General features: G+C 32.4%; 3 protein-coding genes across 3 annotated transcripts in view; all 3 read left to right on the top strand.

The window, feature by feature from the left end:
- LOC107422581 (chalcone synthase 1) overlaps nucleotides 1–931 on the top strand; it is a 2,252-nt gene extending 1,321 nt beyond the window's left edge. Inside the window, exon 2 of the mRNA XM_016032047.3 lies at nucleotides 1–931. This exon is cut by the window's left edge and continues 241 nt beyond it. Coding sequence (XP_015887533.2) covers nucleotides 1–751 — 751 coding nt within the window. The 3' untranslated portion in view covers nucleotides 752–931.
- A 1,472-nt stretch (nucleotides 932–2,403) lies between these two features.
- Nucleotides 2,404–4,476, top strand: LOC107422582 (chalcone synthase 1). The gene is made up of 2 exons (XM_016032048.3): nucleotides 2,404–2,656; nucleotides 3,258–4,476. Exons 1-2 carry the CDS (start codon nucleotides 2,479–2,481, stop codon nucleotides 4,250–4,252), a joined length of 1,173 nt encoding a protein of 390 aa, XP_015887534.3. The 5' UTR covers nucleotides 2,404–2,478; the 3' UTR covers nucleotides 4,253–4,476.
- A 1,997-nt stretch (nucleotides 4,477–6,473) lies between these two features.
- On the top strand, nucleotides 6,474–8,212 carry LOC107422583 (chalcone synthase 1). The gene is made up of 2 exons (XM_016032049.1): nucleotides 6,474–6,651; nucleotides 7,221–8,212. The coding sequence occupies exons 1-2, from the start codon at nucleotides 6,474–6,476 to the stop codon at nucleotides 8,210–8,212; spliced, it is 1,170 nt and encodes a 389-aa protein (XP_015887535.1).
- Nucleotides 8,213–10,689: the final 2,477 nt, after the last annotated feature.

The following is a 10,689-nucleotide window of genomic DNA, read 5'->3' as shown; positions in this document are numbered from 1 at the left end:
CGACTACCAGCTCACTAAGCTTTTGGGCCTACGTCCTTCTGTCAAGCGTCTCATGATGTACCAACAAGGCTGTTTCGCCGGTGGTACGGTGCTCCGACTTGCTAAGGACCTTGCTGAGAATAATAAGGGTGCTCGTGTGCTAGTTGTGTGTTCCGAGATCACCGCGGTTACTTTCCGTGGGCCTAGTGATACCCATCTTGATAGTCTTGTGGGCCAAGCTTTGTTTGGTGATGGTTCTGCTGCTATTATTGTCGGTTCCGACCCGGTGCCTGAGGTCGAGAAGCCACTGTTCGAATTGGTCTCAGCAGCCCAAACAATTCTTCCCGACAGTGATGGTGCTATCGATGGGCATCTTCGTGAAGTTGGGCTTACATTTCATCTCCTCAAGGATGTTCCTGGGCTTATTTCTAAGAATATAGAGAAAAGCTTGGTTGAAGCTTTCAAGCCATTGGGTATCTCAGATTATAACTCTCTTTTTTGGATTGCCCATCCAGGTGGTCCTGCAATTCTGGACCAAGTTGAGATCAAGTTGGGTCTAAAGCCTGAAAAACTACGAGCTACAAGACATGTGCTTAGCGAGTTTGGTAACATGTCCAGTGCCTGTGTGTTGTTCATTTTGGATGAGATGAGGAAGAAGTCCAGGGAGGATGGTTTGAAGACCACTGGAGAAGGGCTTGAATGGGGAGTGCTGTTTGGATTTGGGCCTGGGCTAACCGTTGAAACCGTGGTTCTCCACAGTGTGGAAGCTTAAAGGGATTGTTTGTTCAATTATTTGGTTGTATTACGTATTTGTCTGCACTTTACCTTGGTGCAGTGGTTGGTGTTTTCTTTAATTTCATGTATTTACTACATTTTATAAGAGGCAAAAGGAACTATGTAGCAACTCTATAAAATGATGATGAATAATATGTTCCATTTTATGTGAAAGAAAGTATAATTGCTTTAGTTCTTATAAAGTTGTGTGGCTTAGAATTGTTCCCAAAAATAAAATATTAGAAACCCAAGTAGACTAATTGGTTCCACATTTTGTAATAGATTTGCAAAACTATTTATTCCTCATAAAGATTATGAATAAGATATATATACTAAACAGTCAATAAACTTTTAGAACATTGGGGAGATAAAGTATATCTATTCGAAGGACTAATTGACCTATCATTAAGTACAAAATTATCAAATAATTAATTTAAATTATGAACAAAACAGTTCAAAAGAAATTAGAAACAAATAAAACCAAGAAACAAAATAGTTATAAGAAAATAGCAAATCAACAAGTAGCTTGTAAAATCTTCTTTATTTATTTATTTATTTTTTGGGGGGCTGTAGCGTTTGTCTAAAGGACTTCCTAGAAAGTAAAAAAGTACTGTTTGAGGATTTAAAAGCATTATGCACGTCCTTTCATAGTAAAATAAAAAAACATCTAAATTAATTTTTCTCTTAAATTTAGAAATGTCAACTACAACTGCCAAAAAGCCTCTAACTACAACTGCCAAAAAGCCTATGGACCTCAGCCAAAAAAGAAAAAAAAAGAATATTAGATTCCAGTCTTGTTCTCGTAGCAAAATTAGCATTATTGATTTTCAATATTAAAAAATAATTTTTATGTATTCTTCTTTTTCGAAAATGAGAGTTCAAGACACGTGTATGGACAAGTCAAATTATCTGGTTGGCATTTTTGTTTCTTTATTTATTATTATTTTCTTTTACATCTTTCTTGATATTAGATAATAAAATAATAATAATAATAATAATAAAATACACGCTTTTTTTTTTGGGTATTTAAAAAAAAAAAAAAAAAACCTCTGGAGAGAAATTAATGATCAAAGGATTGCCATGCATCCAATTACTTTCAAGTCTGACATCACAATATGACTTGTCCACACACCTGTCAAAATGACTCATCCACGTGGCAACTGCATAAAGCTGCTTTAACCCACAACTACTGCTAATTTAATTAATTTATCATAAATTACCATATTTTCCACATCTCGAACAGATCACAATAGACTACGATTCCCAAGTTGAAATTTTTTATTTAAAAACTCTACAATTAATGTTTAACTTTAAAAGTAATATAAAATATCTATAAAAAAATGAAAAGGAAATATATGCAAGTTTTTTTCCTTTAAAAGGAAAAGTAAATTAATATAAACCAATAAAATTGTGACATTTTATTTGTAGATAAACATATTGTAGTAGATATATATATATATATATATATCTATTTTATTTTTTTTGACACCTCTGACAAATTGTTGGTAGTTCCAATTCCCTCTACCATTTCTTTATTTTATTTTATTTACTTATTTTTTTTCCGTTTTGTTTTTATAGTTTCTGCTCTGCTTTTTTGCTTTATATATAAACACAACTTTTGCTTCCTTATAATCGCAATAACATCTTACATGTATTATCAACCTCTCTGTTCTAATCACTTTACTACGAAGTAAGCAACAGGTCCATATAGTTAGGCTTTTGAAAATGTTGACCGTGGACGAGATCTGCAAGGCTCAGCGAGCACAAGGTCCAGCGGTGATCATGGCCATCGGAACGGCTAATCCACCGAATTTTGTCGACCAGAGCACATTTACGGATTACTACTTTCGCATCACCAATAGCGACCACAAGACAGAGCTCAAAGAGAAATTCAGGAGCATTTGTATGCCCAGTCGTTATCATCAATTCATATCAGCTAATATCATGGACATGCATGCTGCATGCATGCTTTGCTTACCTATTTTCATATTATATTATGTTATATATTTCCTGATAAGTTTGGAATATATTTTTATCCCCTAAGTAACAGTGTTAAGTGGCTAAGTGCTATATATTTTTGGTTTTAAATTACTAACCAACATGATAGATCTTATATACATAAAGGAAGGAGATCCTCAATTTCGATTTTCCCATCATTATTCGGAGTTTATTAGCGATAGAATTTTATTTTATTAAAAAAAAAATTTACATAGTTAATTTCTTTTTGTTAATATTTTAAATGGAAAATATCATACCAATGATGGAAAAAAATGGTAATAGAAAAGAAAGAACAAAAGATTTGATTAATGTGTACGTTCATGAATGAGAATGAACATGTTTACCAAACATATAATACATATATATTATAAATATATACCAACATTTATATATATATATATATATATATATGCATATATATGTATGTATTGATACCATACCGACATAATAACTTGTTTTTCTTTTTTTGGGAATTTTTCTTGTTTGCATGCATTGATTATTTACAGGTGACAAATCTATGATCACGAAGAGATACATGTACTTGACGGAGGAGATACTTAAACAAAATCCAAGTATGTGCGAGTACATGGCACCATCACTGGATGCTAGGCATGATTTGGTGGTAGCTGAGGTTCCAAAACTAGGTAAAGAAGCAGCCATCAAGGCCATCAATGAATGGGCTCAGCCCAAGTCCATGATCACCCACTTGGTCTTTTCCGCCACAAATGGTGTGGACATGCCTGGAGCTGATTTGGAGCTCATTAAGCTCTTGGGCCTAAACCTTTCCGTCAAGCGCACCATGATGTACCAACAAGGGTGTTTCGCCGGAGGCACGGTGCTCCGCCTCGCCAAGGATCTGGCCGAGAACAACAAAGGTGCACGTGTACTTGTTGTGTGTTCGGAGATCAACGTCGTCAATTTTCGTGGGCCCAGTGATATTCATTTTGATAGTAATTTGGGCCAAATCTTGTTTGGAGATGGAGCAGCTGCCGCTATAGTCGGTTCGGATCCGATAGCCGGGGTTGAGAAGCCCATGTTTGAACTGGTTTCAACAGCCCAAACTATTCTTCCTGATAGTGAGGGGGCTATTGAGGGGCATTTACGTGAAATAGGGCTTACATTGCAAATCATGCCCAAGAAAATTCCTTATATGGTCTCAAACAACATTGAGAAAATACTGGTGGAGGCCTTCAACCCATTGGGTATATCGGATTGGAACTCCATTTTTTGGATTGCACACCCAGGTGGGCCACCAATTCTTGACCAAATTGAGCTCAAGGTGGGCCTGAAGCCCGAAAAATTAAGAGCCACACGACACGTGCTTAACGAGTTTGGTAACATGTCCAGTGCCACAGTACTATTCATCTTGGATGAGATGAGGAGGAGGTCCATGGAGGATGGGCTCAAGACAACTGGGGAGGGGCTGGAATGGGGAGTGTTGTTTGGATTTGGGCCTGGTTTTACTGTTGAAACAGTTGTGCTGCACAGTGTGGCAATTTGAGGGGTGTTGTTTGTTAACTGTTTTTATGGTTCTCTATTTTTTTTTATTTTTTTTTTTTTTATAATTTGCTATTTTATGGTGGCTTAGGCTTGTTGGAACCAGTCTTCACTTTGAACCTTCTGTGGGAATTCTGAGGGAAACCTTGGATGTTGTAGGTTGTGTTTTGTTTAACGATGAATAATGTGTTTCATTTTATGTGCCTTTTTATTTTTATTGTTTTTTAATGAATTGTTCCAACTTTTGTTCGATAAACCTATGATTGCCTACTCTATATATAATATTAGAACTGTCAAACTCTCTCTCTCTCTCTCTCTCTCTCTCTCTCTCTCTCTCTCTCTCTCTCTCTCTCTCTCTCTCTCTCTCTAAAATTGACCAAAAAAAAAAAAAAACTATATATATCTACACACACAAGCGCGCGCGAGCGTATAAATAGATCACACTGCAGCCACCAGGATTCCATTTGAAATTTTGTTCAAAATTCAATAATAATAAAATAATATTAATAGCGTTACTTATAAAATAATAATAATAATAATATTGTTTCTCTTAAATCTAGAAATGCCAACTGCAACTGCTAAAAAGCCTTCATGGGCGAAAAAAATAAAAATAAAAAATAAATGGTTTAGATTCTGGTTTTGATCTGTTAGCCTCTTTTATGCGACTGAGAGCTTTGTGGCTAAAATAAAAAAAATTAATTATAAATTAATTATAATATTTATTAAAATTATTTATTAATATAATAATATATAATTAATTTATTTTTTTATTCATTTATCTGTACAAAAATTTATTTATTCAAAATATATAAATATGTTAATTAATAATATTTTAATATGTATTATTTTGTAAATAAGTTTAATTAATATTTTCATGCTTGTAGAATTATTAAAAATAAAATATTAAAAATCTAATAATAAAACTTTGTGTCTTAAATTTTGAAAACAAAATTATTTATATAAATGTTATATTTTTATAGTCAATCAAATATATTATTTATGATTTCATCTATGCTGTCCCATAGGATAGCCCAGATGTCGATGCCATATCTAGGCTTTAGGATCCGTCGTGCTATTCCCCTGTTATATATAAGTTGTAAACGGTTATACATACCTACACAGCTGTTTTAAATTATTGCCTTGCCTTTTGAATTTGAATCTATATGCCATGGTAATTTTTCTTTTTTAAAAAAAAAAAAAAAACTGTCGGAGAGAAAACAATATTACCAAAAAAGAAAAAAATCATTCGTGGAGAGAAAAACAATAATAAATAAGAAAAATCATTGTTGGAAAGAAAACAATATTGAATTATAATATTACTTTTTTAAAAAAATATTGTTGGGGAGAAAAGAAAACAATAATTTTAAAATTAATCATTCTTGGAAAGAAAACGATATTGATTGAATGATTAATTTGATGACTTTTTTTGTTTTAATATTAATGATATAGTTTGTAGAGTGGATGTATATACATAAGGAAGTATTCGACGTATCAAAATATTTGATAAAAAATTTTAACAAAGCATCTTGGTTTATGATTGGATATATTCAAAAATGAATAATAAACATTTAAGAGTTATAGAAATTTACATTAATTATTCGCTATTAGATCTATACATTTAACGGCTAATATGATCATTACAAAATATTTTAGTACATAAAACCGGCCCATATAACCTGTTCACATAGACGTATCAAATTGACTCATCCACCTGTCAGCCAATTAAGGTGCTCTAAACTAATTAAATTCCCATATAATTAAACAGAATACACCTTTCAACGAATCCACATCTTGTAATACAATATCAGTACATCACCCGGTAACCATCAGAATTCCAGCCGAAAATTTATTAAAAATTCCATAATAGCTTGATTTAACATCTATGAATATAATGCAATATTATAATTATAAATTTCATCCATCTTGAAAAAGAAAATAAAGAAATTAAAATAGCTGTTTTTCCTTTCATTTTTGCATTTCTCTGATTTTCTTCCATTTTTTACTGTTGCTCTTCCTATTATATACACGGACGGAGCCAGAAAACAATCGTTGGGACATAGCTCCGCCCCCGATTAATATGTATATACGATTAGCTTTGCTTCCTGACCATATATATATATATATATATATATATGTGTGTGTGTGTGTAGAAAAGCATTTTATAGCACGCTTTCCTAGTCTTTACTACAAAGTGATCAACCGCTTCATAATATAGCCTCTGAAAAATGGTGACAGTGGATGAAATTCGTGAGGCTCAGCGAGCCAAAGGCCCAGCCACGATCATGGCAATAGGGACGGCCACTCCACCAAATGCTATCGACCAAAGCACATTTACTGATTACTACTTCCGTATCACCAACAGTGACCACAAGACGGATCTCAAAAAAAAATTCAAGACCATTTGTAGCTCCCTCTTTCTGATTCATCATCGTTAATTTTGTTCATTAATGTCATGTTATATGCAAGCATGTGGGCATACATGCATTTTTTTTATAAATAATAAATATATATATATATATATATATATATATATATATTAGTTTGATCATTATCAATATACTTATTTTATGTTGGAAATAGTCTTGACAAGGACATCTATCATTTCAATTACAAATTTAAAATTAAAAATGAAGTAATTTGACAGTCTTTAACACTTGTAGCACAGTTGCAAATTAATAAAAAGTGAGAACAATATTTCCTATAAATCAAAATTATAGATATGCATACACCAATATTTGAAGGTTTTATAAGAATATAAACATAAGATTGTAGGGCCAACTCTTTGTGCATTGAAATACCAATTAACAAGAAATGAAACCGGCTTGTTGTTATTAGAGAGAGAGAGAGGAAAAAAAAAAAAAAAAAAAACTAGACAGCTTTTCTGTAATAAGCATTCATATTTAGATGAGCAAATAATTTTTTATTTTTTTTTTTCCTTTTTCGCATGCATTAATTTGTTTCTTTTTTGGCAGGTGACAAATCCATGATCAAGAAGAGATACCTGTATTTGACAGAGGAGCACCTTAAACAAAACCCTAACATGAGTGAGTACATGGCCCCATCACTAGATGTTAGGCAAGAGATAGTGATAGCTGAGGTTCCAAAGCTAGGCAAAGAAGCAGCCAACAAGGCCATCAAAGAGTGGGGCCAGCCCAAGTCCAAAATCACCCACTTAGTTTTCAGCACCATCAGTGGAGTGGATGCGCCCGGAGCTGACTACCAGCTCACTAAGCTCTTGGGCCTAAACCCATCCGTCAAGCGCATCATGGTTTACCAACAAGGGTGTTTTGCCGGCGGCACATCGCTTCGCCTAGCCAAGGATCTAGCAGAGAACAACAAAGGTGCACGAGTACTCGTCGTGTGTACCGAGATTAGTGCCATTAATTTTCGTGGGCCTAGTGAAACCTATTTTGACAGTAATGTGGGCCAGATATTATTTGGTGATGGAGCCTCTGCAGTTGTAGTTGGTTCGGACCCGTTGGTTGGGGTTGAGAAGCCATTGTTTGAACTAGTCTCAGCATCGCAAACAATTATACCTGATAGTGAAGGGAATATTGAGGGGCATATATGTGAAGTTGGGCTTACAATACGGCTCTCAAAGAAGGTTCCTAGTCTTATCTCAAATAACATTGAGAAAAGCTTGGTTGAGGCCTTTAACCCACTGGGGATATCAGATTGGAACTCCATATTTTGGATTGCACACCCAGGTGGACCTGCAATTCTTGACCAAATTGAATTGAAGTTAGGTCTGAAGCCCGAAAAACTGCGGGCCTCAAGACATGTGCTTAGTGAGTATGGTAACATGTCCAGTGCAACTGTGTTGTTCATTTTAGATGAAATGAGGAAAAAGTCCATAGAGGATGGGCTTAAAACCCCAGGTGAGGGGCTTGAATGGGGTGTGTTGTTCGGGTTTGGGCCTGGTCTGACTGTTGAAACCGTGGTGCTACACAGTGTTACAGCTTGAAGGGCATTATAATTTGTTATTTTATTTTTAATTTTGTTTTCGAATAATAGTAGAAATATTAAATAAATCTCCTAAAATACATATTAAAGGTCATCTTTCAATATTATAAGTGAATTTTGAAATTATAAGTATAACTAAATAAAAATCAATCAATATATTAACACATTACATTTTATATATATTTTAATATATTTCTTTGGAACCTCTAAAATTATTTTTCTTTTTTATATGTCTACATGTAAATATAGTAAGATATATATCTAGTGCTATATGTCAATATTTGATTGATTTATATTTAATTAAACTTTTTTTTTTAAATTCACTTATTTATAACTAGATTATATGACTATGTTAAATAATAAAATATTGATATAGGACCTTTAGTATATATCTTAATAGTTTTATTTGATATTATTCTATGTTATTGTTTACACATTTCTGACTTGCTTTGGCTGTTTGGAACCGATCTTCATTTTGAAGCTAGCGTGCTTATTCTAAGGGAAATCTATTGGATGCTGTGGGTAGTGTTTTGTTTAATTTCGTGTTGTGTTTACTACATTTGTGTATCCAAAGGAACTATTTAGCAACTCTATGTAATGATTATGAATAATATTTACCATTTATGTGTAGAAAACTACGATTACCCTACTTCTATGCTGAATATTTTTGTCTTTTTTTGTCTTTTTTTGGGTGATATACTTCTGTTCAATTGCATGATAGGATAGTTCTCTTGAGAGACATCTTAGTAGTTTTCTCTGACAGTATCTAGAAGCAAAGCTATTGTTTTCACAAACCACAATAAGTTCAAATCTACGAAATCCATGTATATTAACAAAAAATAAAACATAAAAATCTTTTATCAGGTCATTAATTAAAGTTTATTGGCTATCTATATATCAGTCCCCAACAATAATAATAAGAGATGTAAAAATAACACACACACACACACACACAATGTATATTTGAAAACATGCTCCAAATGGTTATAATAAAATAAAATAAAATAAAATAAAATGCTCGAAATGTCAAAGACTGAAACACCCTAAAATTGGCAATATATATATATATATATATATATATATATTTGGTAAAATTAACAAACCATTTACAAGTGAGGAAACATACATATAAACATAAATTTAGATTTTTCATTGACAAAAATCCTAGCATTAGGTTCTTTATTTTCCTTTCATTTTAGACTTTGGAGTCCCTTTATATATTTGAAAAGTACATTTTTTTTTTTTGGGTCCTTGACTCCCAATTTGATAGAATAATAAAATAAAAATTACTATTTTAAGATTTAAAATATACTTTGGTATGCTTTTATAGTAAAATTAATCTTTAGCAGCTATACATTTTTCAGGCAGAGAGAAAAAAAAAAAAAAAAAAAAAAGGAGATACCGACTGTTAATATTAATGAAATGCGGAAGAGGTAATAACGGGCATATATGTATTTCTCATTCACCCAAATATATATATATATATATATACACTTTGTATTTCTTATATACACATATACTATGTATTTCTCAAAATAAATAAATAAATAAATAAACACTAGGTTCATATGTCGTTGGGCCTTTTAGTTGTTTGGACATAATGCGGTTGGGCTTCATCTTGTGGATCTCATTTTTTGACGAGTCATGCGGGTCCCATTTGATACACCGATTAGCATCAGATTAGTTCAAATGCATGCATTATACTGTGTGTATATTGTAATATTGTATTATTATATAATTATATTGTAGCTATCGTTCAATTGTTGTAATGTGTTTTCTTTTTATTTTTTCTTGCTCAATATTTCCGTTGAGACTTATAATTTTTTTTCTTGCTGGATCAGATTGAATGTGTACATAAATTGTATATTATATTTTGTAAATCAATATCACCTCAAAAATAGAATATAGATATTTAATTTTTTTTCATTCTTTTCATCTTTTTTTATTCTTCTTTTCGAGTTTATGTATAATATTTGTCTTGGTAATTCCTTTTCTAACAAAACTAGTATTTTTCTTTCGCTTTTTCAATTGAAATGCACCTTTTGGTATACATATCTAGTAAAACAATCTTTTATTGCATCACCCAAAAAACAGCACGATGGTTCCAAAAAGTGAAACCGCCAAAGAGCCTGTCATATACCGATAGCCCTTGTCTGTGTGGCTGAGCTTTATTACTAAGTGAAAAATTAGAAATCCAAATTCAAAAAAGAAAATAAAAAAAGAAAAGCAAAAGTAGGCTAAAAGCCATAGTTTCCACACCTTTAGTAAGAGATAGGATTTCATTTTTTTTGTTTTTTTTTTTTTCTTATTAAGATAACTGATTGGCCGACCAGAAAAAATAATGATATTTGGGACAAGTAGTGTATTCCGGTCATTCCAAAAGTTCAATAAAAATAAATATTGAAGTTTGGTTTTGATTGATACCTACTTAGTAGGTTCTCTCTTTCCCTGAGCAGGTTCTCGTTCACTTTATGACTT

This window comes from Ziziphus jujuba, chromosome 3, assembly GCF_031755915.1.
Source record: "Ziziphus jujuba cultivar Dongzao chromosome 3, ASM3175591v1".
Taxonomy (NCBI): Eukaryota; Viridiplantae; Streptophyta; class Magnoliopsida; order Rosales; family Rhamnaceae; genus Ziziphus; species Ziziphus jujuba.
Note: the sequence above shows the minus strand (reverse complement) of the source record. Positions and strands in the feature narration are given on the sequence as shown.

What these genes read in the sequence shown, in the direction of transcription:
- LOC107422582 (XM_016032048.3), top strand. Translation starts at nt 2,479, where the DNA reads ATGTTGACCGTGGACGAGATCTGCAAGGCTCAGCGAGCACAAGGTCCA. An exon ending in AGAGAAATTCAGGAGCATTT is followed by an intron (nt 2,657 to 3,257) that starts GTATGCCCAGTC and finishes GATTATTTACAG; the next exon opens with GTGACAAATCTATGATCACG.
- LOC107422583 (XM_016032049.1), top strand. Translation starts at nt 6,474, where the DNA reads ATGGTGACAGTGGATGAAATTCGTGAGGCTCAGCGAGCCAAAGGCCCA. An exon ending in AAAAAAATTCAAGACCATTT is followed by an intron (nt 6,652 to 7,220) that starts GTAGCTCCCTCT and finishes CTTTTTTGGCAG; the next exon opens with GTGACAAATCCATGATCAAG.